Below are 27115 nucleotides of genomic sequence, written 5' to 3'. Positions count from 1 at the left end.
TCCATGTTCAAAGTTTAACTCAACTTTGACATTAATAACTCAATAATAATAGCCATTTATGTTGAGATTTAAGGTTCACAAAGTATTTTATGTGTGCTATTTTATTTGATCTATAAGTCAAATAACATTTATTGTAATATAAATATTTGTTGCTTGTTGATGATCACAAAAACTCTGGGAGGTAGGCACTACAATTGTCCCAATTTTGCAGATGAGGAAATTGAGTCTGAGAGGTTTTGATTTGCCCAGGGTCACACAGATATTAAGTGACTGAGGCAAGATTTGAACTCAGGTTTTCCTGGCTCCAAGTCCAGCACTTTTTCCATTGCACCACCTGCCTGTTCCTAATAATAGTTATTCACACTAATAAACTAATAATTACATATGTATAATATAATGATTTCACATTTGTGTATGTTTTAAGCTTTACCAAGTGCTGTGTAACCCTCATCGCCTTTGATCTATAGGCATCTGGGTTCTCTGTTCTAAGGTTCCTTCCAGCTCCAACATTCTGGGCATTGCTTTTCTCTCTCTCCTTCGTGGCTGAGTTTCAAAGGGATATCGAAATAATAGAAACAACAACAAAAAACCCCAGCAAAACAAAACCAAACAAAAAGAAATCTCCCAGACACTAACCCCAACCTCAGTTCCCAGGGATTCCAACCCAGGAGAAAATTATAAAACTGAAACCAGTTGGTCAGAGGGGATTAGTTATTCTCTCCGCCCTCTCCGTGGCGCCCGCTTCCCTCACCCCTATTCGGCTCTTTGTTTGCTCCCTCTGGGCGCGCGGAGAGGGCGTCTCTGGGCTCCAACCTCCCCTCCCCCGTCCCGGGGGCCTTTGCAGCTCCGGGCTCATTGCCCAGCCTAGGCCCGAATCTGGCAGATCCTCAGGGGCTGTTACCAGATGGCCCCAGGGTGCCCCCAGTGATATACCAGGAGCAAGGAGTAACTGTGGCAAAGTCAAGGACAGGTCCCTGACTTGCCTTCCCGACTGTGACCGACTTCGATTCCGGGAGCTCCTGGAGAGCCTGGGATGTCAGAGCTGAGATGGACGGTCAAGATTATCTAGTCAACTCCCTCATGGTAGGAAACTAAGGCAAAGAGAGGGGTTCCGTTTATAAGCGGTAGTTGGAGGCATTTGAACTCGAGCCTTCAGACTCCAAGTCCAGTGCTCATCCCATTACACCCAGCCAAAAGGAAGGAAAGTGCAGCTGTAGGACCTCTTGCCGGTGGGGCAGACGGTTTTGCACGCTCGGGAGACTGGGTGTGCAAGGCTGGTCCACCAATGCTTCCTTTTATGTAGGGCGGAGAACTGTGAGGCTTGACCTAGGGGGAAAAAAACATTCAAGGTGGGGCTGGGGATGGGAAGTATGTAACTCAAATTTGTAAAGAACCCCAGAGTCCCTGCTACACCATCCTCAGATAACCAGGAGGTGCTGGGGGCCAGCTCCGCCCTCTCCCACCCACCCCCGCCCCCACCTTCCCCCACCCAGCGAAGGATCTGTCCCTCCCCTCAACCCCCACCCCAGCAGCCAGCGAGGCCAGAGAGCAGCCCCAGGCCCCACGCGCTCCACCCCGCTCTCATCTCGGCCCTGACCTTCCCCCCCCCCTTCGATCACGTGACCATCCCGGCTACATCTCGGACTGGTGAGAGTGCCGGACTCTGGGGCTGTCTGGTGTTGGGGGGGCGGTGACTGTAGCGAGCGCTGCGCGCGCGCGCGCGCGCGGCCCAAAAGAACGGGATGGAACGCGCCCGGGAGGTCTCTTATCGCTAACCCCCTTCTTCTTCTCCCGGCGCCTAGGACCTTGGAGTTGGGAAAGCTCCCCTCGAGGGACGAGGGAGGGAGGGAGGGAGGAGAAAGTGCGCGAGATCTGGACCACCCCCTCCACCCTAGAAACAGGGGCGGGGCAGTGCCCGGAGCCTAGTGCATGCGACCGGCTGGGGCATCCTGGAGGAGCCTCGGTGTCCGGCCCTCGCGCCGTGAGTGACCCTGCCGCGCGCGTGCGGGAGGGAGGAGGAGGAAGAGAAGGAAGCAGCAGTAGCAGCAGAACGCGGAGCCGGGCGCTGAAGGAGCCGAAAGATGGCCAGCGACGCGCTTCAGGTACAGGTCTGTGGGTGGCAAGGAGGCACCTGCCCCAGGCCTCTACTTTCAGCCGGCTCCCCGCACCCCGGCCCCGCAGCCTGGGTGGGGAGACACCCTTCTCCTCACCACAATCCTCTATCTTTTCACGAGGGAAGGGGCCTCTGCGTATTTGTGGCACCACTGTTTATGTCTTCAACCTCCCCGGTCCCCACCAAAATAGAAGCCACACCTGGGACACCGGTGTACACCTAAGATCCTTCCCATGCAAACCACCCACTCTTCAGCCACAGTGAAGTTTCCTGTGTCTGATTTATCCCTCCTCCCCCTTGTCGGGTCTCCAAAGTCAGTCCTGAGAGTCCTTCCGGCCCTGAGATCCTATGTTTGATTCTTGGGGCCTGGGGCCTTCTTTCTGGCCCAGTGAGTGGGGCTAGAGTGGGGAGACAATTGCTCATCCCCGCCCAGGCTCAGAGGGCTGACTTCTCCTTCTTCGAAGAAATCATTCCTCCTCTACCTCACCATTTACCCCCAGACTGGGGACCTTGGAGAGCAGCCCCTAGCTCAGACCACAAGTTGAACAGCCGAGAGATTCTCTGGCCCCCAAATCCCCCTGAGCTCAGCAGTAGCTTTATTTTCTTGGGGTGGGCGTCGAAAGGAAAGCTATATTAATCTGATTCTGGGGGACTATGTATTTCTTAGGCCTGTCGACACCTCCTCCATTATTTGTTTGTATGTCCCTGTGCCTGTCTCCACCCCCCAGTGTAAGAACAGAGGCTGCCTTACCCATTGCCCCGCCTCCCCAGCAGGTGCAGCTCCACCTGTCAGCCCTGCCTCCTTTCTCCCCATCTGTCATCAGTGCCAGCCCTAATGATCATAGGATCATAGGATTTGGAGCTGGCAGGCAGCTTAGAAATAATCTAGTCCAACCTCATTTTACAGATGGGGAAACTGAGGTCCAGAGAGAAGGAATTTTCCTAAGTTTGAACAGGTAGCAAATAGAGGAGCCAAGATTCAAATCCAGATTCTTCAGCTCCAAATTCATTGCTCATTCCATTATCTTACACTACCTAATTCAAGCCCTAATTCCGCCAGGAATCCCTCCCCAGACTTCCCCAGCTCATAATAATTTCTCATTTTTGAACTGGAGTATAATGGGCAATGGCTGACAAACTTGAGGCTCAGTGGGTAGGCTCTTGGCCTCCACCCTAGAGTTCAAAAAGAGAGGAAAGGGAAGGGACAAGGCAAGTCCCCAGGTACCTTCAGCAGTGGCTGCTGGCCAAGGCCAGAACATCAGGATTTGCTTCTCTCCTCACTTTGGCTCCCAGCTTCAATAGTCTCAAACCTTGAGGCTGGGATTTCATATTCTATTGATTGGCACCTGTTGATAGATGCTTTTTAAACTCTAATTAGGCCTCAAAAAATAATCCAAGAATCCAGACCTCCATCTTGCCCAAGGTACAGTTGGTCAATGGATTATTAATAATAATAACTCCCAATTCTATAGTGGCCTATGACTGGTAAATTACTTTCTTCACAATAACCCTGTGAGGGAAACTCAGAGAACTGAGGTGACTTTCCTTATGGTCACACAGCTAGTAGTTGAAACTACAGCTCTCTGAGTCCAGAAGTCTCTTCATCATACCATACTACATTCTGCCCCTAGAACTTAGAATCTGGAACCCAGAGCCATTCAAGCTACCTCCTGTGCCCTCCTCCACTTCCTCCACATATTCCCTTCCATGAGTGAGTTGTAGAGACAATGTGGTGTGTTGAGTCTGGGAGTCAGGAAACCCAAGCCAGAACCCAATCAATTTTAGGTGCTTTGGTTACTCTGAAAATTTTGGATGAATTACAAATTGTTATTTCAGTTTTGTGAAATAACACTACTTAAAGGAAATTTTGTTTTCTAGATTTGGTCATATTCCCTAGTAATGATATACCATTTTTTAAAAAGTCTAATTCATATCCAACTTAGAAAGAAATGTAACACTTCATGAAGCATCAATGCATTTTTAGAATACTTTAATGGAAATGGATTGTAGGAGACTCTACATCTACTAGATGTCAAAAGGTTATCCTGAACATAGTGAACTCTTAACAAATTCATATCACCAAAAGCTGAGTTGCTTGGTTTCTGCTATGGACCCTCTAAGCAACCTTAGACAAATCCCTCTTTTCTAGGCCTCAGTTTTCCCATGTATAAAGCAAGAGAGAGCTTCTTTCAGCTCTGACATTCTCTGAGTTTAGAATAACCATCAGGTAACCCTGCTTTCTAACATCATAACAGAGGGCCCAATCAAGTCTGAGAATGACTGTTCTTAGGCTGTTAGTTTCCTTTCCCAGAACCATTGAATTTCACTGTCCTAGAACCCAAGGTGAAAATAAGTATAATGTTTTCCATCACTAAGTATAATGTTTTCCATCACTGCTCGACCCCTCACTCCCACCCCAACTAACTCCTCTGGCTGTCCAGCTGTCGCTTTATAACTGGGTTTTCATCTCCTTCTGCAACCTTCCTGTTCCTCTACCTTCTGTCCCTTCTGTGTCTACCCTTCCCTGGTGGCATTCTCCCCCCTACCCTTTCCATTTCTGTCCTTCCCCACTACCAAGTCTGGAGGGAGCACCCCTCGGCCAAGCTGATGGCAGGGCCCCCGTGTGGAGGAGCCAGCCGCGTCTGGTGCTGCCGATCGCACAAGGTTAGACACCAACCCACTGTTGATGAGGTGGGCAAGGGAACTGGGGGAGGGGGGAGCATAGAGGTCTCTGGGAGAAGGAACATGTTGGGGTGGGGGAGGGCATATAAGTTACCTCCTACTCCTTCTCTCCCCTTTCCAAAAGAGAAGGGAAAGCTAAACCTGAAGAAGGAGCACACTGTTGGGGGAGGATCACTAGATGCCTGGATCGTCAGCATCATAAGAGGAAAGGGGATGACTGATTTTTTCTATGTCTCAGTTTCCCCACCCTGGAACACCTTCTCCCAGGAATCCAGTGGTCCTGTCTGTGATCACTGAGCATCAGTCCTCCTAGGTGCTGAGGAGGACCTGAAAGGAAAAGAGTTGGGTCTGTCCTACACAGAAATATGCCCCCTCACACTGCCAAACCCTGGACCCCCTAATCATAGCAGGCTGTCTGCAAAGGGTAAGGGGTGACCTCAGTTCCCTGAAAAATTTGGTCAAAGTTCAATGCTATGTGAATTCAGGCCCTCTCATCCCCAAGTTACAGGAAGCATAGTTTCCTCATCTGTAAACAAGGGTGACATCAGTGTTCTGCCTCAGTTTCTCATCCTGAATACATTAGTCTTATCTCTGAGACTGCAGATTGGACTTGGGGCCATTGTTAAGTCCTTCTCTTTCCGCCTGCATTTCCTCTGGGAGGAGACCCTGGGGCAGCCCCAAGCTAGTTTCCAAAGCCAAAAGGCTAGTGCCTGGATCCAGATCCCTGCCCTGAGGCAAAGTCCTGATCCCCAAGGACACTAACAAGAGGAAGATTCTCAATACCAGATCTCTAAGAGAGACTGTAAGATATATGAGAAAAGTAAATGGGAAAGCACGATTCTAGTTCCAATTTTGTCCCTAATTTCTGTGTTACGGCATATAAATTACTCAACCTCAGCTGACCTAATTTTGCCCATCTATAAAATAAGCCAATTGAATTAGATAGTCTCTGAGTTCCTCTTCTGATGATAATAATAATACCATCAGCTTATATTTATGTAACATTCGTGGATTGCAAAGTGCTTCCTCAATGTTAAAATTTATATGAATGTGTTATTGTTACGAAGGGCTTAACATATATTATCTCATGTAATCCTCACAAGTATTGTTATCTCCATTTTACAAAGGAGGAAACTGAACCTGAGAGTTTGTGGCTTAACAGTATTTCATATTTGTATGGCACTTTATGGCTTACTCCCCCTGAGAGACCGCAAACAGCCTGGGATATGGAATCAGAGAGCTCAGAGCCCTGCTCTCCCACCTATGTGACACTTCTCTCTGGGCCTCAGTTTCCTCCTCATAAAATGAAAGGACTGAACTACACAGTCTCTAAGTACCCTATTAGCCCTAAATCCTATTACCCCTGTGAGATCAGTAGTATAGTATAGGTATTAATATCCTTATTTTATGAAGGAGGAAACTGAGGCTGAGAGAGGCTAGCTAAATGGTTTGCTCATAGTAGGAAGTGGTAAAAGTAGGACAGGAACCCCAGTTTCCTGACTCTAAATCCTGTTTTCTTCCCATTATACCATAGCTGCCCCCATGGTCCATGAGTCTACTCTCAGGTGGTGCTGAAGGGGGGCTGGGATAAGGAAGGAGAGAATCTACAGTCAACCCATCTGTCCCAGAACAGATGGTAGAAGGTGGCTTCCCAACTCCCTCTCTCCCTCCATCAACTGTTTTTATCCCCACCCTTATGATGGGACTAGGGCAACTAGGGGAAACTGCAGGTTCCCTGTTTTCTCTTTCCCCCTAGCCCCCATTCTAGGATAAGAACAAAGGATACCTGGAACTTCACCCCATGTCAGACTTCAGACTTCGGGAAGTGTGTGGGCTGGAGAAGGGAGCCTGGAGTCAGGACGCCTGGGTCCACAATAGGGGAAGGTGGGGCCTAGATCTGTGTATTCAAGATGCTTAGGTCCTTGGGGGAGGAAGGAGCCCCTCCTCCCCATGAGTCACCCCCCCAAGGGGCCAAAGGGTTAATTACCTGTAAAGGTCCTTGAGGGTAGGAGGAGAGCCACAGGCATATCTGTGTGGCCTGCTGCCCCATACTCCCCCAGCTCAATAATTTTCCTTCCTTCCCTCCTCATCTACTGGCCCTGAGTGGCCTCCCCAACCCCCACATTGCCTGTCCTGTCCTTCTGTCTGTCTGCCTGTCTCCATGCTAACACGTGTCTGTCTGTCTATACTATGTCCGGGTTCAGGATGTCCGGTTTCTGCTCAGGAAGCTTCGGAACCATTCAAAATGCTAGACATCATTGGGGGTGGGGATGCCTGGGTCCTGGACTGATATGCAGCCTGGTAGGAGGAGGAAAGTATTGCTTGGATTCAGGGGCTGGGGATGTCTGGGACCTGGGGACCCTACTGCAGGAAGTGGTGATTCCAACTGACTGTCCTAGCTTGGCTACTTGCTTGCTGGGTGGCATTGGACTAGTCCAGTAGTTCTTAACCATTTTGGCGTCAGTGTTGGCAGTCTGCTGAGGTCTAGGGAGAATAATGTTTTTAATTGCATGAAATAAAATGCATACAATTGCAAAGAAACCCATTTATATTGAAATACAGTAAAAAAAATATATTAAAAAAAATACCAATAGTTCATGGACCCCAGGTTAAGAACCCCTGGATTAGTTAGTCCCTTCTCTCTTGGCCTCAGTTCCTCCACTGTCAAATTAGGAGGTTGGATTAGATGGTCTCTAAGGGTCTTTCTGGCTCTAAATCCTATAAATCCTATGACTCCTAAATCCAGTCACAATTTTCAGCCTGGAGGAAGGGGAACATTTCCCCCTGACCCTAGCTGACCCTGGGGCAGCTGCAGAGCTAGGCCCCAAGTTTCCAAAGGCTGAGCATCCCTGCCAGGGAGTGAGTAGGGATTGGGGCAGGCCCAGTGGCCTCTCCCCGCCCCACATTCCTGGGTGACTGAGGTCACCAGGTTCCAGCCCTGCTGCTTATACAGCTGAGTTCAGCTGGCCCTAGAAAGGAGGACTGGGGGAGTTTAATCAGTGACAGCAGGCAGGCACTGTGGGAAGAGGAAGAGATGGGGAGAATTCGATGCCCCCTCCCCATCCCTGGCCTCTCTGCCTCCTCCTGGAGTGACAGGGTAATGAAAAGAACACTAAAATTAGAAGCAGGGAGACCTGGGCTCAGATCTTGCCTTTGCCACTTACCATGACCTTGGACAAGCTACTTCTTCCTCCAGGTCCATTTCCTTATCTATAAAATCAGGGGGCAGGGGCAGCTAGGTGTCACAGTGAGTAAAGCGTGGCCCCGGAGTCAGGAGGACCTGAGTTCGGTTCCGGCCTCAGACACTTAACAGACACTTACACAAAAAAACTAGCAGTGTAACCTTGGGCAAGTTACTTAACCCCAACTGCCCTCCAAAAGGCAAAAAAAAAAAAAATACAAAAAAAAAATCAGGGGGGCAAACGAGATGATCTTTAGGTCCTCTCCAGCTTCTGTTTCCTCCTTCCTTATGATCCCTTAGTGAGAAAGGAGGAAAGATTGTCCTTCACTGCCCTCATTCTTCTCTAATGAAGCTGGTTGGGTTGGGAACCTGGACTCTTGGGTTCCAATATTAACAGGACTTAGAAGGCCCAGGATTCCAGAAGACCCCAGCGTCAGCATTTGCTCTAGGTGACAGCTCAGAGAGATAGGTGGTATGTTTGGGAGACTAGAAGGGGAATCTTGATACAGTGGCTTTATAGTTTGAATTCTGAATCCTGCCTCTGACACTTACCTGTATGACCTTGGGCAAGTCACAACCTCTCTGGCCCTCAGTTTCCTCATCTGTAAAATGAGAGTGTTAGACTAAATGGCCTCTGAGGCCCATTCCCTCTATAGATTTCTGATCCTAAGACCCAGGTCCAGCTCTTGAATTGGGGGATAGTATTGAGGCTGCTCATCTAGGCATGGGCCTCAGTGCCTGGGGTATTAGGGAGCAGTCTTAGAACAATGGAGTGAGGATGAGGGGTAGAGTGGGGGGTGTTGGGAAGGAGAGGGAACCTCTTGCTCAGGCTGGGGTGGGGGGGTGGCCTGAATAGGCCCTTTGTGGGGCCTGGCCCAGCTGGCCCCAGCCCTGGGGGGATTGGGTGACTGGCAGCTGGGAGAGGAAGGTCACATTGCAGACTAGGAGGTGTGGCTCCTGGGTTCCATGCTGGGTGGAGGAGGGAAGGGGCCCCTATCACAATGGAGAGAACCATTTCCTCCTCTCTTCTCCCCCCTCCCTAATTCTGTCCTCCTTTGGAAGATGACCTGAACTCAGAGTCATCCCATTAGATGTGGGGTTCAGAGGAACCCAACCTCATGGAGCAAGAGTAATTTATAGAGTGGTCTTGTAAGAGATGGAAGACTGGGGGATGGCTAGGGTGGTGCAGTGAATACAGCATTGACCTTGGAGTCAGGAGGACCTGAGTTCAAATCTGGCCTCAGACACTTAATACTTACTAGCTGTGTGACCTTGGGCAAGTCACTTAACCCCAATTGCTCTGTCTTCCCCCCTCCAAAACGCAAAAAAAAAAAAAGAGAGAGAGAGAGGGAGAGAAGGAAGACTAGTTTTAGAATCAGAAAGAGTTGATTTGAATCCTACTTCAGTCCTTCACTAGCTGTGTTTGGAAAAGTCACTAAGTTCTCAGTGACAGAATGGAGGATATTGGGTTTTGATGATCTCTAAGTTGGTTTCTAACCCTGGGTCCCATGTTCCCTCCACTCACTGACCCATCTCATCACAAGGGCTACAGGAAGTGGGCTCCAGCCTCGGAGGAAACAGGAAGTCTGGTTTGAGAGACTGGGAAGGACAGGCCTTAAGTATGGGGGTAGGGGAATGGGAAGAGAAGAGAGTCAGGATTCAGGGAAAAGGGGAGCAAGGCCTGTTAAAAAGGTGTGTTATAACAAAGAGAACATTGACTTTAGAGTCAAAAAGAGATGATTTGAATTCTGTTTCCTCCTCTTACTAGGTATATTTGGATATCACATAACTAATCTGTGCCTCAATTTACCCTTCTATAAAACAAAGAGGATTTCTAGTCCATTCCACTTCTAAATCATGTGATCCCTAAATCCCATGGGCCAAGGTTGGCCTCTTTTTGCCTTTATAGGGACACAGGGACCTATGGCCAAATCTGGAGACATGCAGTAGATGAAAAGGCCCACCAGGAGGCATCCTCATACACACTACCCCAGCCCTCCCTGATGACCCAAGTCTGACCTAGAGCAGGAAGAAGTGGGGGGACCACTGTCACCCTTTTACTTTTCCTTCTTTTGGGGGGACCCCTGATGTTCCAACTGGAATCTAACAGGCTGGTCCTCTCTATGCCTAGGAGAGGGATCCTCCTCCTCACCCAGTGTTCCCCTGAGACTCGGGCCCCCTCTTCCCCCTCCCCCAGGGGGGCCCACATAGAGAGGCCTGGGACAGGCAGGAAAGAGGAAGTAGCAAACACAGAGCTCTGGGCCCTGCCAGGAAGAGAGGGCGGAGCCTCCCAAGGACCCAGGATGGCGGAAGCTGAGCCCCCCTCGGACCTGGAGCTAGAGGTGGGGGACTGGGCCAGGGTTTGGGGGACTTTGGGGCTTGGGTACCTGAGCGCTGGGGATAGGGACTGTCTGTCTACCCCTATCAGCTGTCTATCTCCTCCCCCACTTCACTCTTCAGCTACTATCAACACAGGAAGACCAGGGCCAATGACATATCTTCTTTATGGGGCCACTAGGTAAGGGGTCTAGCTGGGCAGTCCAGTAGGAGGTGATGACAGGCAGGATGTGGGATTCAGAGCCACTGGCTACCTGGGGCCCCCGACTGAGACAATTAAGGAATTTTCTATGTCAGTGTCAGACCTAAGGGTCGGTCACAACAAGGATCCTGGGTGACGCTGGGACACTCCTGGCCAGGAATTTGGATTTACTGGAATCACCTTACCACTAGAATTCTGGGTCATCTAGAATAATTCCCTCTAGGACTTCGGGTGGCACTGTTACTTGAACAAAGATTATTGAGGAGCCCTGACACCTCTTTTCTGTTGAAACCCCTGTTACATGAAGCCTTCACCCTAGGCCTGATTCTGACTCAAGGTTTCTCCGATCTTAGGAGAAAGAATATGTTCTAGGAGGTTGGGATGGGGAGGGAGAGGAAGGCAACCCTCTGCTCCTAAGTAGAAAAAGAAATATTTGAGGTCAAAGATAAATGAGACATATGGATGCCCGAGGATTTATCAAATCAGGGGTTGGTCCTTAGGCCCCAGTTCCACAGTCCCTTTCTAGTACTCCATCCAAGAAGTCTGTACCTAGGACCTATAGTATATATGACCAGGACTTTGTAGGACTATGTTGGCTGGGAGGCAGAGACTGGGCCCTATCCATTGTCTGGCAGGGGAGCTCAAACTCCCTATTCCTTGCCTCTCTGTCTTGAAAACTGTGAGCTAGTATAGGGTTCAGCTTAAAAGGGTCATGGGTCCCCAGAGGGTAAAGACATATCTATGGGCTGGAGTAGCCAGTCATAGCTTTCTGGAGACGATGGTATTTTACTTCTGAAGATAGCAAGGGAGGGAATTGCATTTGCCAAGGTAGCAAAGAATCTAGCCTGTTCTGGGATAGGAGGAGGGGAATTTGGGGGAGCACAGATAAAGGTAGGAAGAGAATATAAAGATCTGGGTTTAAGCCCTAGCTCTGCAATTTACAGTGTGACCTTGGGCAAGTCACTTCCTCACTATGGGACTCAGTTTCCCCCTTTGTAAAATGAAAGGTTGGGCAAGATGATTTCTGAGGTCCCTTCTAGTTAATAATCTTTAGGTTTGTGAAGGTGGGAGCTTTAAAATGCTGAGGAAGCATAGCATTTAGAAGTGGAAAGGACCTTATGTGTCCTCTGGTCCAACCCCCTCATATTATGGAGATGGTGGGGAGTGGGGGTGGATGGAAATAGGCATGAAGAGGTAGAATGACTTGCTGTAGGTCACATAGTAGCAGAAATGGAATTCAAGACCGGGGTTTCTGACTCAAACCCCTTTCCACTTTCGCTGCTTCTTCAAACAAAGGGATTTGATGGGGTTTTCCTGTGTCCTCTAGCTCTCAATCCCATGATCCCATGAGGTTGGGCTTGCCATCAGTGTCAGACTGAGGAGGCTGAACGTGGTCTTTCCATTGAGGTGTTTCCTACTCTTCCCTCTGGTTCTCCTGAGTGCCCAGAGTGCTGAGCTATGGCCTTTCCCTGTCCCCTTTATAGAGCGAGCCTGGGAGCTGGTCAGTGCTGGAGCAGCTGGGCCTGGCAGGAGCAGACCTGGCAGCCCCTGGGGTACAGCAGCGACTGGAACTGGAAGTAGAGCGGCTGCGACGGGAGATCCGAAAGGAGCTGAAGCTGAAAGAGGGGGCAGAAAACCTGCGGAGGGCAACCACTGACCTTGGCCGGAGCCTGGGGCCAGTGGAACTGCTGCTTAGGGGCTCCACACGGCGCCTGGACCTGCTACACAGCCAGCTGCAGGAGCTCCATGGCCTTGTGGTGCTGCATGAGCCCAGCCAAGCCCAGCCCCAGCTTGGCCAGGCCCAGGGTGAGCAAGGTGCTGAGGTCCCTGGGGAAGGGGCCTGAGAAGCCAAGAGATAACAGAGACACTGGGCCCTGGGGGGGACCTGCTGGGCATGGGGAGAGAGTCCAAGTTTAGAGGCAATCTGGATGTCAAGGGCTCCAAGAGAAAAGACTAGACTCCTGGTGGTCTAGGAACCTAGGAGGGATACCTATATAACATCTCAGGGTGGTTATAAAATGTGGGAGTCCTGGGGTCACTCATCTCTTCAGGCTGTCCTTTGAGCTGATGGTAAGAAGCCTAGGTCTAGTCTCTCAACTCTGTCTCCAGCAGGAAATATTGTTGGGGGGGAGGGGGCATAGACACAAGATTCCAGGCCTCCAGCCTCCCAGCCCCCACCTTGTCTTTCTGGCTTAAAGTGGAAACCATACCAGCAGCTCCCCTTACCTCAGCTCCCCATGAAATATTCAGACTCCAGCAGGCAGGGCAGAAGCAAAGCACCCAGCTGCTGGGCAGTGGGACACTAGGGTTCCCAGTTTAGCCACTTTTTTTTCCAGAGAGAGAGAGTTCTTTAGGACCCCAGGAAGAAGGAGGGAAGCTTGGACTGCTATATCCCAGGATCAATCAGTCCCACCCAAGGAACTCCTGGCTGGGTCCTGGGCAGAAGTAACTCTGTCTTCTCCCCTCTCTGTGCTTCCCAGATGGCCCCCAGTCCCCCAACTGCTCGGCCACCAGTCTGAGTCTGGTGGCAGGCTTGGAGAAGCAACTCACCATCGAGCTCAAGGTCAAGCAAGGGGCAGAAAACATGATCCACACCTATAGCAATGGCAGCACCAAGGTGAGCTCAGAGCAGAGGCCTGGGCTGGGAGGGAAAACACTTCCCTAAGCCCCTCTGCTTGGGACTGGGGGGACAGGGGAGGAAGGGCTAGGGGAGCCTCAGCTTGATCAAGACTTAGCTAATGTATCTGTGCTAGATTGACAAGAATCCCAGATTCAGTCAGAGGACCCGAGATGAAACCTTGTACCTACAGTTCACTAGCTGTAACCTTGGGCAGATAAATCCCTTTCCCTTTCTGGGCCTCAGTTTCCTATCTTCAAGGTGATGATCTCATGTCTTTCAGCTCTACCATTTCATGCTTCTAAGTTGGAGGCAGTCTGTAGAGCTCTGTTGAAGATCAATGGCAACCCAGACTGACCCATTGGCCACCCCCCATCCCTGTCCTCCCTCCTTTCATCTCTAGGATCCTAGGATTTAGAGTTGGAAAGGGCTGTACAGAGCATTCTAGTTCAACTCTTATTTTACAGATGAAGAAACTAAGGCCCACAGAAGGGATATAATTTGCCCAAGGAAATAGATTGTAGCAGAATGGATTCCAGCCAGGTCAGGGGATTCTAAATCCAGGGATCTTTCCACACTGCTAGACTGTCCTCCAGGTCAGGTCTAGAGGCCCGCTGGGCAACAATAATGCCCAAGGGAAAGGGAGAGGCCGCTCCATCTCTTCTGTGGGCCTCCCTTTCTTCTGCATTTGCAAAATAACTTCAGTCCCTTTCAGACTTCGCAGGAAGCCCCTTCATGGACTATGAATTGTAATGTGATCTCCCCCTTTTCTGAGTCTCAGTTGCTTCCTCTGTAAATGAGGTTAGATTAGACAGCTGCTAAGGTCTCTTCCAATTCTAACTTTCTATGATTCTATAAGCTCGTACATAGACAGAGATAAAAGACATGTAAACTTAAGTGAACCTTGCCCCTCAAAACATAGACAGGTGGACATATACAAGTCCATCAGCCCTGGGAGACATGTGCAGGGGCACATGCACACACACATCCTTCATGTGCCAAGACAGGAACACGGGTATCACATCATCCTGCCCGAACACACACTAGATCTCCATCCCACCCCCACTCAGGCCCCTCCCCCCAGTCTTTATTAGTGGGGGTGTGGGAGGGGAGTGTTGGTGATTTCTCCCTCTCCTTTTACCCATTCTATTTCTCGCTTTCAGGACCGGAAGCTGCTGCTCACGGCCCAGCAGATGCTGCAGGACAGTAAGACCAAGATCGACATCATCCGCATGCAGATTCGAAGGGCCTTACAGGCGGGGCAGCTGGAGAATCAGGGCTCAGAGGAGTCACAGGGTGAGCCCCTGCACTGGGAAAGTGCCCCCCCCCACCCCCCCATCCCCAGTCACAGGTGCCTTCCCCAGCCAGAGAGAGACAAGAGGGAGGGGGAGGCAGAGACAGACAGACACAGAGATGGACAGCCGGAGCCAAAGTCGGCGGGAGGGACGGAGAGCCTGTCTTAGTGTATGATTGTGCCGAAGACTCAGTGTAAGTCAGCAGCTAGGTGTGTCCTGGAGTGTCGTCGCCGCTGGTGGGATGGGGGAGATCCCCTTCCACACGCACGTTAACTCCTTGGTGGCCACAGGGGGCCCGGACCTGGGGGCGGTGGAGCTGCGCATCGAGGAGTTAAGGCATCACTTCCGAGTGGAACACGCGGTGGCCGAGGGGGCTAAGAACGTGCTGCGCCTGCTCAGTGCTGCCAAGGCCCCAGACCGCAAGGCTATCTCCGAGGTACCTGGGAAGGAGACGCTATTGGAGGGCTCGAGCCAAAGGGGAGTGCCTATGGGGGCGTGGCCTGGGGTGGGCGGCCCCAAAGGATTGTGGAAAAGGAGAAGGGAAGGGTTAACTGGAATGGAGCAGAAGGGTACCTCGAGGTTTATAAAGGTGGACGTTCCCCTGAGCCAAGGGTCCCTTCCTCTTCTGCCCCTCTGCTCCCCTCTGCTCTAACTAATGTTCCGCCCCTCCCTGTATACCCCACCCTACTTCAGGCCCAGGCCAAGCTGACAGAGTCCACCCAGAAGCTGGCGCTGCTTCGGGCAGCCTTGGAACTACGCCTTGGAGAGCTGCCCGCAGACCACCCCAAGGGCCGACTTCTGCTGGAGGAACTGGCGATGGCCTCATCCTCTGCCTTCAGCGCCCGCCTTGGCCCTTTCCCTGCCACTCACTACAGCACGCTCTGCAAACCCTCGCCCCTCACAGGTGTGCCATCTGACCAAAGCCAGACACCTAGGAGTCCTAGCCCCGTCCCCAGGGCTCCCAGGACCCTGCCTCTCTTTGCCCTGGGGCCTAGGCATATAGCTCTATGATCCCCGTTCCCAAGCACACTAACCCCAAACGGTCCAGACCTTGGCCATTCACTTCCACCAGATGGTCGGAACTTGCCTCCCTCATTGTTCAAACACTAAACGTACAAAACCTAACTTTAGTGACCAGACTGCACAAAGTCTTATCCAAACTCTCAGCCCTACTGGATCTTACATTTGGTTCCTAGCATCGAAGTCCCTGGCATCAGAATCCCCACTCATTCTCCCTGCCCAAGTCAGGGGATTGGCTCCTAGCCTCCCAGCCCATTTATGAATCTCTATGCCTTGAAGACCCCAGAGCACCCATCTCAGCCCCCCATATGACTCTGAACTTCAGCACCTCTCCCTTGATCCCCCAAATCTCTCTCTGATCCTCTCCCCAAATAGTTATTCCACCCCTCCATTCCCTCATTTCCTTAAGGCACTGAGGTCTGGGTCCTAGCTCTACTTCAATCCCATAAACCCCACAAAGCCCCTCTCAGACTCCAAGATCTAGGTTTCAAACTCCACCCTTCATATTCCCTGGGATCTTGCTCAAAGCCCTGTGCTTATCTAAGATCCTTATCTAGTTCCTTCCTTTAAGTGTCTGAAGGTAATATTTTCTGTTTTTAGCTTCTTTTCCCCTTGCTTCCCTTGTGATACAGTGTCTGACCCCTAGATCCAAATGTTCTTTAGGACCCTTGCAAGCATCCAGGTCCCTGCATCATCCCCTCCCCAGGACCTAGGCCATAGCTGGGGATCATAAAAACCTTACCCTTTTTGGTGCCCTACTGATCACCCTCTCCCCACAGGGACTCTGTCAGTACGTGTGCTGGGCTGCAGTGGGCTTCCTGAGACTGTCCCTTGGAGTTCTCCACCAACTTCAGGGAATTCAGGCACCCCTGAAGGCCGTACCCCCTTCCTGGGTCGCCCAGCCAGGGGCCTCTATAGCAGAAGCGGCAGCCTCAGCGGCAGGGGCAGCATCAAGACTGAGGAACCAACCAGCTGAGTATCCCTCTGATACACTGAGGGGAATGATAATATTGGGGCTGAGTATTCATGGGTAGATGTTGGTGAAGGAGATTTGTGGGGGAAAAAGAAATAACTGACACCATGGCCTCTTCACAGATGAGGTCAGTGCTGTGCTCAAGGTAGACAACACAGTGGTGGGCCAGACACCATGGAAGCCATGTGGCCTGAATGCTTGGGACCAGAGCTTCACCCTGGAGCTGGAAAGGGTAGGTGTTGGCAGAAAAGGGTCTGGGAGGGACAAGGAACCATGTAGGGGACCCACAACTCTAGAATGGTGCTATAGTGGAGGGAAGGCCATAGAACAGAAGGACCAAAGACAGCTCCCTTTTAATCTGCTCCCAGGCTCGAGAGCTTGAACTATCTGTATTCTGGAGGGACCAGCGAGGCCTGTGCGCCCTTAAGTTCCTGAAGCTTGAGGATTTTCTGGACAACCAGAGACATCAGGTGCAATTAGAGTTGGAGCCTCAAGGCTGTCTTCTGGCAGAGGTATGGCCCTGGACCCCTATATCTCCGATGAGCCCCAGATCCCTATGCTTCTCCTTTCCCAGAACTCCAAACTTCTTAATAATACCTACTGTCAGAAGTATGGTTTATCACATATCTAGTGCCACTAGCCTTCCCTAAGACTGTCAGATGCTGGACGTTCTGCCCCCAGGCTCCAAATCTCTTGCTAGGATCCTATCCTCCCCAGTCCTCCACCCATAGTCCTGGCCTAGGCTCAGAGATCATGATTTGGGGGTATCTCCCTTCCCTCCCAGGTTATCTTCCACAACCCAGTGATTGAACGGATCCCACGGCTCCAGAGGCAAAAAAAGGTGTTCTCCAAGCAGCAGGGTGAGTGAGGTGGGTTGGACAAGGAGGAGGGTAAGAATCAGGACTTTGGTGCATAACCCTTTCTTCCCATTGATGTTCAGGGAAGGCTTTCCTTCGAGCTCGGCAAATGAACATTGACATCGCTACATGGGTACGGCTCCTTAGGCGGCTCCTTCCCAGTGCCAATTCCACAGGCACTTTCAGCCCTGGGGCCACCACAGCTGAAGGCCGAACCTCAGGGTAAGAACCCCTTTGCCCAACTCCTTTCCCTTCCCCAATCTCTGATCACGCTAGAATCTTCTAGTCTGACACCTTCATCACCTAAGCACATGGAATAAGAAACTCTGGTATCCCTTTCCTCAAACCCTTAGCATATAAGCTAAGGACCCTAGGGCCTAGTATCCCCTGCCCCAAATCCCAAGCTTATAGGATAAGGGACTTTAACTCATATCCTTGTCTGAGACCCTTTCCTTTCAGCATCTTTCTGCCCCCTTGCATATGGGATTCCCTACCTCTCACATTCTCTCCAAGCATTGGGAACTGAACTCAGGCATCCATTTCAGCTCTTTTCCCTCACCCTTTAAAGCAAACAAGAAAGCAAGCATTTCTTAAGTATCTACTATGTGCCAGGCTCTAGGCACAAAAGCAAAATAAAAATCTGCTTTGACAAAAGCAAAATAGTCCCTGCCCTCAAGGAGCTTACTTTCTTGCTAGGGCACACGAACATGGATGTACATGTATAGGTATAGTCAAAATAGATACAGGATAATTAGGGGGGAGGGGAAGCATGAATAGTTGAATGGATTTTGTAGAAAGTAGCATTTGAGTTGAGTCTTGAAAGATACTAGAGGAACAAAGGTGAGAAGGGAATGCATTCCAGGCACAGCAGATTGTCTGGGCCAAGGCATGGAGGTTGGTGATGGAACATTTTGTGTGAGGAGGTGCAAGTTAGCTAGCCTGTAGGATGCTAGAGAGTAATGTTTAATAAGACTAGAAAGGTAAGTTGGGGCCAGGTTTTGAAGAGCTTGGATCCATGGACACACTGACAATTCGTGTGTCCTCTTCCTTTCTCTGTAGGGATATTTCCATTGAGAAGCTGAACCTGGACTCTGATAGCTCCACCCAGAAAAGTCCCCTGGATCTACTCTCCAGCCCCTCTAGCCTTTCCAGCCCCTCCTCCCTGGTGAGGACCCCTTCACATAATGGGAGGCTTAGCTGACTGGGTATCTCAAATCCCTACATTTAGAGATTAGGGGGCTCAATCAAAGTGATACTGACAGCCAAAAAGAAGGCGGGTTATCTGGGCTCCCTTTCCTGATCAGACATGGAGACCCTTTGGGAAAGGAGCATGGGCAGGAGAAGGCATTTGGAAGTGAAAGTTAGGACTTCCCTTCATCTCCCCAACCAGAGTCCGGGAAGCCAAGATACCCCACAGCCCCTGGAATCAATGCCTGAAGACAAAGAGACTCCCGGACCCACCCCATCCAGGTAACTCTACCCTCCCTTCACCCCACTCCCTTTCTAGCCATATGCCTGGGTGCCCATAAGACCTTCTCTCCCCTACAGCCCCCTGAGGACTTCCCCACTGAGCCTGAACGACTTCAAATTCCTGGCTGTACTGGGCCGAGGCCACTTTGGGAAGGTGAGATGGGAGGGACTGGAAGGGGAAAGGGCTGAACCCTGGGTCCTTTGGAGTGGGGAGACGGGCCCTGAATCACACCTGTGCGCTCCCGCCCCCAGGTGCTACTATCTGAGTATCTGCCCAACGGGGAGCTCTTTGCTGTCAAAGCCCTAAAGAAGGGGGACATAGTGGCCCGGGACGAGGTTGAGAGGTAAGGCAGAGAGTGGGGTGGGGTTGGAGGGGCGGGGCTGAGGCGGGGGAGGGGCTGGGGGCGGAGCTTCTGACCCCTGGACTCTTCCCGGCCCCCTCCTCAGCCTGATGTGTGAGAAGCGGATTCTGGCCGCGGTGACGGGCGCTGGCCATCCCTTCTTGGTCAACCTGTTCGGCTGCTTCCAGACCCCCGAGCACGTGTGCTTTGTCATGGAATACGCGGCAGGCGGGGACCTCATGCTGCACATACACAGTGACGTCTTTACAGAACCAAGAGCTGTGTAAGCCCCGCCCCAGCCCCGCCCCGCCCCTTCTTCTCCCTTGTCCTGGTCTAGGCTAAAGGAGCTCGGAGCCCCTTGTGGTGTGCCCCATTCCTCTCCCGCAGGTGCCCCCCTCTTTCCAGTCATACTGATCCCTGGTTGTTGTTTAGCCGATTAATGGTATCCCACTCTCCGTTTTGTTGGCAAAAATGCTGGAGTGGTTTGCCATTTCCTTCTCCAGCTTGTCTCCAGGGTCACACAGCTTGTAAGTGTGGAGGCCGAATTTGAACTCACCTAGCTGCTCACTGATTCCCTGACCTCTCCCTATATGCACACTCCTTGGTCCCCATGGGCACCTCCCATGTACCGGACATCTTCCACTTGTCCCCCTCCCCCCTCCGTCGGAGAACCTCCTTCCTTCTCCTGGAGCTGCCCTCTCCTAGCTCTCCTTGCCACAGACAGATCTGCAGTCGCCTTTCCCTTCCTCTCCACAGCTTCTATTCGGCTTGCGTGGTGCTGGGGCTGCAGTTTCTGCACGACCACAAGATTGTCTACAGGTGTGCAGGGAAAGACCAGGCGAGATTTCTAAGTGTGTGGGGGTGGGGGGTGTTTAGACTCCAGTGGGGGCGCAGGAGCCCCTGGCCTAGGGAGGAGACCCTATCTATTGCCCCCAAACCCTCTAGGGACCTGAAATTGGACAACTTACTGCTGGACACGGAAGGCTATGTGAAGATCGCTGACTTTGGGCTCTGCAAGGAGGGTGAGGGCCAAGGCCTGGTTTGGGGGGAGGTATCTGGTGGAGGCAGGGTCAAAGCTCCGGAATAATGAACCTCTCTGATGCCTTCCTAACTCCTTTGCTGTCTGCCTATAGGGATGGGCTTCGGTGACCGAACCAGCACATTCTGTGGGACCCCAGAGTTCCTGGCTCCTGAAGTGCTGACTGATACATCTTATACCCGGGCAGTGGACTGGTGGGGGCTGGGTGTACTGCTCTATGAGATGCTGGTGGGGGAGGTGAGTCCTGTGACCTCAGTTTGAGGCACCATTTCCTGGTATCCTTGACACTGGTCAGATATTAGAATAGTATGGGAATCATAGGATAGATTGAGAGCTGTAAGGTAGCTTAGAGGTCAGTTAGTCTCACCTCTTTATTTTACAGAAGAGGAAACTGAGGCCTGGAGAAGTTAAGTTTGGAGCCCAGGGTCATTCAGTTAGTAAGTCTCTGAGGCAGGATTTAAATCTGGGTCTTCTTGTCTTCAATTTCAGTGCCCAGGCTACTCAGCCAAAAGAGCTTCTATCTCTGTACCTGATTTGGGAGACAAGACTCTGACAGACCCAAATAGATGGGATTCCCTATAGGGTTGTGTTATTGGGACTGAACTATAGGACCACAGATTGGCAAGGTTAGGGGAGCTTCCTGAGGGAGTTGAGACTTGGCCTGAGACCTGAAAGAGAAGGGAAGAGGACCTGGGGAGGGCGTTTCGGGCTTGGCAATTTGTGATATGAAAGTGTCTAGAGAACTAGGGGAATCAGCTCCCTTCCTGTGCTCCTGTTCCTTCCTGTCTAGTCCCCATTCCCTGGAGATGATGAAGAGGAGGTATTTGACAGCATTGTCAACGATGAGGTCCGCTACCCCCGCTTCCTCTCCACAGAAGCCATTGGCATCATGCGTAGGGTGAGGACCTCTGGACTCCAACTCCCACATCCCCTGGCACACTCTTCACCCTCTGTTCTTTACCCTGAGGCCCAGCCCTACTCCCTGCCTATTGTACCCACCATCAGATGTTTGGGTCTCTTTATCTCCCCCAATCAGGGCAAGGCTGAGACTGGTTCTTGGAGAGCTCTTTGACCTCCAAAGAGAAGGACCTGGGATCCTAGCTTCATGGGGGTTAAATGTAGGGAATGGGGAATAAGGGTCTCACTCTATCCTCTTTCCAGCTACTTCGGCGGAACCCAGAGAGACGTCTGGGCTCTGGTGAGCGGGATGCTGAGGATGTTAAGAAGCAGCCATTCTTTCGGGTAAGATCCCTGTGCCTCAGTTTCCTTCCTGACAGTCTGCCTTCTCCACTTCCTTATACTTTGTGTTTTCCTTCTACTTCCCCCATCTTCCTACATCTTGTCTTCTATACCCGCTCACCACATCTCTGTGATACCCCTTCCCCAGTTTCCTTAGATGATTACATTGGAGGGACAATGTGGGTTCAGTTTATTTTTTTGCTTTTTGGATGGCAGTTGGGGTTAAGTGACTTGCCCAAAGTCACATGGCTAGTAAGTGTGTATCTGAAGTGTCTGAAGCCGGATTTGAACTCGGGTCCTCCTGACTCCAGGGCTGGTGCTCTATTCACTGTGCCTCCTAGCCACCCTGTGGGTTCAGTTTAAAGGACATATGACAGTGGAAAGAATCAGTCCTGGGGACACTCTGGTTCATGGTTACTGAAGGATACTGAGATCTTTTTGGTAGGACACTGGGGTAAAGTGGAGGATAATGCTAGGGATATGGGAATTGGGTAGAAGACTCAATATTGTATTAGAGGAACACTGGGGTGTTGGGGGGCATTTGGGTTGGTGCTGGGAGCCCTGGGTATCAATTTTGGGAGACACTGATCAGAGTTGTGAGGAGGGAGGATAGTTTTAGGGAACACTGTTACTGTACTGTTGGGGGGCTAGGGATAAATTTTTGGGGAACCTGCTGGGTTGAACCCAGGAACATTAAAGGAGGAATGTTCTCAGTCCTAGAAATGCTGACTTGTCAGCCAGTGGATAGAGCATTGGGCTTGGAGTCAGGAAGATCTGAGCTCCAATCCTCAGGTTGTAGACACTTACTGGATGTATGACCCTGGGCAAGTCATTTAACTTCGGTTTGCCTCAATATCCTCAACTGTAAAATGGGGATAATAACAGCACCTATCTCTGAGGATTGTGGCAAGGATCAGATAAGATGCTATTTGTGACCACACAGTGCTTGGCACAGAGTACGTGCACAGTAAATCTTCATTCCCTTTTCCCTGTGCTCTTCTCCAGACCCTGGGCTGGGAGTCATTACTTGCCCGCCAGCTGCCACCACCTTTTGTTCCTGTGATCAAGGGCCGAACAGACATCAGTAACTTCGATGAGGAGTTCACTGGAGAGGCCCCGGCTCTGACACCACCCCGGGAGGCCCGGCCCCTCTCCGCTGCTGAGCAAGAGGCATTCCGGGACTTTGACTATGTCTCTAAAGGCTGCTAGCGCTGCCGCTCCCCAAAGGACAGTGAATGGACTGAACCCTTCTATCCACCCGATTCTCTGCAGTTTGTAGTTTTTAAAAGGCCTTTGGGGTCTGCCCTTTCAGAGTAGCCTCTGCCTCCTTCTTATGCGCCAAGGGCTGTATGGGGATGGGGAGACTCAGTGCCTGGAGAAGTGAGGGAGAGGCAAGGAGGGGAGCCATCTATTATCTGTGACCTTAGACAAATTACTGCTTTGGGCTTCATTTTTCTTATTGGAGAGGCTTAGATGATCGATTAAGTCTATTCTAGGCTGAAATCTATGGTCCTGTTATCTGATGACCTGGAGAGAAACAGTGCCTTGAGCATTCTAGTTTTGTCTTTGGTGGGAGAAGGACCAGGGGCTTCTGCTGAAGAAGGAGGAAGAACTGTGAAGGAGAATTGGAGGGCTGTAGAATTTTGAAGAAAGCCAGAGATTGAATCTGGAAGGAGCTGAGAAGCTGAAGAAAGAGAAATATTTAAGCTGAGAACCCAGGAAGGAGATCAGCTGGGGGAGAGGAAAGTAGGTGAAGGTAATGGGGTGTGGCTCTCAAGCTGCTAAGGGAAAAGAAGTGGCAGCCACACGTTGAGGACCCTCATTTGCAGTTTGCCACAGCAATTCTCCACGAAAGCTTCTATCAAGAAAAAAAGGGACGCTGAGGATCTCACTTCTAGCAAAGTACAGAGAACAGGAAGAAATCTGCAGTGGCCTGTAGAGAGCAGTGTAGACAATGGTGTTTATGTGTCTGCCATGGCCAAGTGGGGTTAACTGCTATCTTCACTCAGACTATAGGCTGGCCTCCCTCCTAGAAAACAAAGTACCCTACCCAGACAGGCTCATGCCTCTCTGTTCTCCAGGTTACTGGGGAGACTTGTGGTCCTTTAAAAAGCAGAATGAATGATTTCGGGGGAGAAACAGAAGAAAAGAGATCGGAAGAAGCAGCCAAGAATCCTCACCTGCATTGGGAACTCTTAAGGAGGAAGGAGAAATAGAAGAAAGCCCACTGAACCCTCTGAGCTCTGTCACACGTGAATGAGGCTAGTCCTCCAGAGAAAGGAGCTGGATGCTGAAAGCAGTTCCTTCCTCTTTCTCCAAGGAATGATGATGTAGATTCACAGGTGAGAGAATCCAGGGAGGATAAGAGGAAGAGGAGGTCAGGAGCAGCAGTTGTGGATGTCTCCGAAGAAGGGGTGATAAGGAAGCTCTTTGTTACCCCGATAATAACAATTTTTTTTAAGTCTGCTATCTTCCTGGAGCATATTTCCAGGAAGTGACAGAAAACCTCCCAAGACTTGTCAAGCTGTATGACTGCTACTCACTTCTTGTGATTCAAGTGTTCACAAATGTTTCTGCCAAGAAGGCTCTAGAAAGTGCTGCTGTATATTAGGAAGCCCTGGGCAAGAAAATCAAAGTCATTACTATTGCTTGAAGGGAAAGACTTCAGATTTGGGGAGTGAATAGCTGGTTTAAGAGCATAGTGTCTAAGGATGGGATACAGATTTCTGGATCATAGAATAAAATGTAAGAATGACATGGCCCTGGTCAGAGACTAACTGCACTAAGGGCTGGTAAGAATTTATTTGCCTTTTGTTTCAATTGTGTCTGACTCTTTGGGACCCATATTTGCTGTTTTTTGGCAGAGATACCGGGGTGCTTTGCCATCCTTCTCCAGCTCATTTTTACAGATAGAAAACGGAGGCAAACAGGGTTAAGTGACTTGCCCAGAGTCACACAGCCAGTAAGTGTCTGAGGCCACATTTGAACTCAGGTCTTCCTAACTCTAGGCTCGGTGCTCTAGCTGCCCTTGTATTTGCCTGGAAAGTTGAAAATGAATGAATAAATGAGTGAACAAATAAAGCATTTTTAAGCATTCACCATGTACAAAGCATTGTGTTGCACTCTGGAACTACAAATCAAGAAGTAAGACAGTTCATGGCCTCAAGGAGTTCACGTTCTAATGTTGCAGACAGTACATATTGAACGTATCAGCTGTAAGTCACGTGGAAAGGTCCTGTGATCCTAAGGATACAGCTGCAAAGCAGATGTCAATGTCTTTTCTTTAATCTCATTCCTACTTATAAGATCATACCATGTTCTCATACCAATGAATAGTGCCAAGGGTTTTGGTAACAAGGACTTTCTCTTGGAGATACTCCATAGCTGTGTCTGTAGCACCTGTAAGAGCAATTTTCCAGCTCTGTCTCCACAGGGTTTGCTTCCCAGGGTGATTGATTGTGGGCATCACACTGGGCAGGAAGCATCACTGTTCCCAAGGATCTAGGGTTCAGGGTTCTGAGTTTGTCTCCATGGGGGAACATGATGGTCAAGGTGGTGGTGATAGTGGTGGCTTAACTTGCCTGCACATGCAGCCTCTTGTCCCTCCCTCAGGGGTGCCTTGATGCTTTAGCCAGGCAGATCTTGAAAGTGAAAAGGAAATGGTAGAGAGGAGACTGTCCTTGTACACATACCATGTTTGAGAGCATAGAGATTTGCTGTCATGTAGGAATAAGAGTAGTAGAGATACCCAAAAACCGACAGGGGACAACATGCAAGGAAGGAATCAACACTGAAATACTTGGCTTCAGATGTCTCTAAGCATAATACACAAAGTTGGGATAACAAGCAAGGGAAGCTGAATCTCTTAACTTCAGGAAGCCAATTGGAACTCAGAGGTGTCCCTGAGATTTGATGGACTGTCAGACTCATGGCTGACACATGGCTATGAAAGGGATATATATATACCTTATTTGAAAGGTGGAAGATGGGTAAAGGGGTGGGGTAGGGTAGCACAGAGTAGCACTACATATTTTGAAGATTTACCCATGTATAAAGAAATGCAGTGAACCAGAAACATGGTGAATAGATTTGACAGAAATAGAAATACTATTGCTGTCTAAGCACCTTCCAGTCCAGAGTATTAAGAACTAAGTGAGGAATTTGGGAAAAAGCCTACAGCCCTGGCATGGCATTAGGACAGAGTAGTGAGTGGGGACCCCAATGATCCAGATACCTGTGGATGAAATAATAATTTCTTGACTCACCTTAGTGAAACCAAATTCCACCCTCATTCCCAATGGCACAGTGTACTTGGGGCAATGGATACACATTCTATATGTCTGTGTGTACCCCTCAGCTTTTCAGGCTCAAAGAAAGTGTCTCACTTACTTTGTTCTTATTAAAGCTCTGGAAGGAACCAGTGAGAGGAACTTCAATTTCTGATCTGATTCTGAACAATGAAGAGGAGCTGTCTGTTTGGGTATAAATGATGGCAACTTGAGATTGTCAAAAGATAAAAAAAGGAGATGGACAGTTAGGCTGTGCAGTGGATAGAGCACCAGCCCTGGAGGACTCAGGAGGACCTGAGTTCAAATCCATCCTCATACATTTACTAGCTGTGTGACCCTGGGCAAGTCATTTAACACTCTTTGAATCTGTAAAATGATCTAGAGAAGGAAATGGCAAACTACCTCAGTATCTTTGCCAAGAAAACCCCAAATGGGTTCTTGAAGAATCAGACATGACTGAAAAACAAGAAGAAAAAGGAAAAGAAGATAGAATCCAGGCACAGTCTAATATCATCTAGATTTAAATAGCACTTCTTAAATTGTGGGTCATGACCCCATATGGGATTGTGAAAATTTGGCAACAGTAAAAGGTTTCTGAATGCACAACAACCAAACATTAATTAAAAATCTAACAAGTAATGAATCTGAGCCATTTCTGGCAGCACTTGCCTGTCTTGCATCTCTAAACTTCACTATAGCCTTGGTTCTGAACACAAAGCATGACTTTGCCATTATACCACAATGCCAAAACACGCTGCCAAAACGTGAAAAGGGTCTCCAGTAGAAAAAGTGTAAGAAAATCTGACACTTGAAAGAACAGATTTCAAAGGCCAGAGAGGAAGGTTAGAAAGGTTAGGATCCCATGGCCTAAAATTCTACTGGGGAAGTAAGGCCAGGAGGAATAGGCTACTCTCCTGAATAAGGAAGAAAAGAAAGAGTTGTCTTATGAAACTGTGCAAGTTCAAAAGGAACCCGCTGACCACTTCAGGCTTTTTTAAGATGTGAAAATAAGGGCCAGTGAGAAGATAAATGTGGAAAGCATGGCCTGGTTTCACAAGAATGGTATCAGCCAGTCATTAAGAATTTTTTAAGTACCTACTATGTGACAGGCCCTTTGCTAAGTGCTGGTGATAGGGAAAGAGGCAAAACATAGTCCCTGCCCCTAGGAGCTTGAATCTAATATCAGCAATTCTGAAGCTCAGAATAAGCTGGGTCTGGCAAAGGTTGTGTTTTGGAGAAATAAGACCACTGCTCAGTGGAAAGAATAGTGATAACCAACATCCTAGAAAAGGAAGAACCACTAATTTCTTCTTTCCTTCCTTCCTTCCTTCCTTCCTCCCTTCCTCCCTTCCTCTCCTTTCTTTTTTTCTTTCTCTCTTCCTTTCTTTTTTTCTTTCTCTCTTCCTTTCTTCTTTTCTTTCTTTCTTTCTTTCTTTCTTTCTTTCTTTCTTTCTTTCTTT

General features: G+C 49.8%; 1 protein-coding gene across 2 annotated transcripts; it reads left to right on the top strand.

The window, feature by feature from the left end:
* Positions 1-1660: 1660 nt before the first annotated feature.
* Positions 1661-24462, top strand: PKN1 (protein kinase N1). 2 transcript variants are annotated; one of them, XM_069082911.1, is made up of 22 exons: positions 1661-2102; positions 12000-12321; positions 12996-13132; positions 14296-14428; positions 14718-14863; positions 15121-15331; positions 16227-16418; positions 16543-16652; positions 16789-16932; positions 17205-17280; positions 17361-17499; positions 18337-18442; positions 18668-18747; positions 18826-18901; positions 19000-19091; positions 19195-19371; positions 19845-19907; positions 20034-20110; positions 20222-20364; positions 20918-21025; positions 21289-21369; positions 22372-24462. In XM_069082911.1, exons 1-22 carry the CDS (start codon positions 2082-2084, stop codon positions 22573-22575), a joined length of 2838 nt encoding a protein of 945 aa, XP_068939012.1. In that variant the 5' UTR covers positions 1661-2081; the 3' UTR covers positions 22576-24462. The 2 variants fall into 2 exon arrangements, with proteins under 2 accessions (XP_068939012.1, XP_068939011.1); XM_069082910.1 differs by lacking the exon at positions 1661-2102 and adding an exon at positions 9883-10318.
* The last annotated feature ends 2653 nt before the right edge of the window (positions 24463-27115 follow it).

This window comes from Petaurus breviceps, unplaced genomic scaffold (genome assembly GCF_028583685.1).
Source record: "Petaurus breviceps papuanus isolate PSGF00001 unplaced genomic scaffold, PetGlider_PUasm1.0 172, whole genome shotgun sequence".
NCBI classification, from domain to species: Eukaryota; Metazoa; Chordata; class Mammalia; order Diprotodontia; family Petauridae; genus Petaurus; species Petaurus breviceps.
Note: the sequence above shows the minus strand (reverse complement) of the source record. Positions and strands in the feature narration are given on the sequence as shown.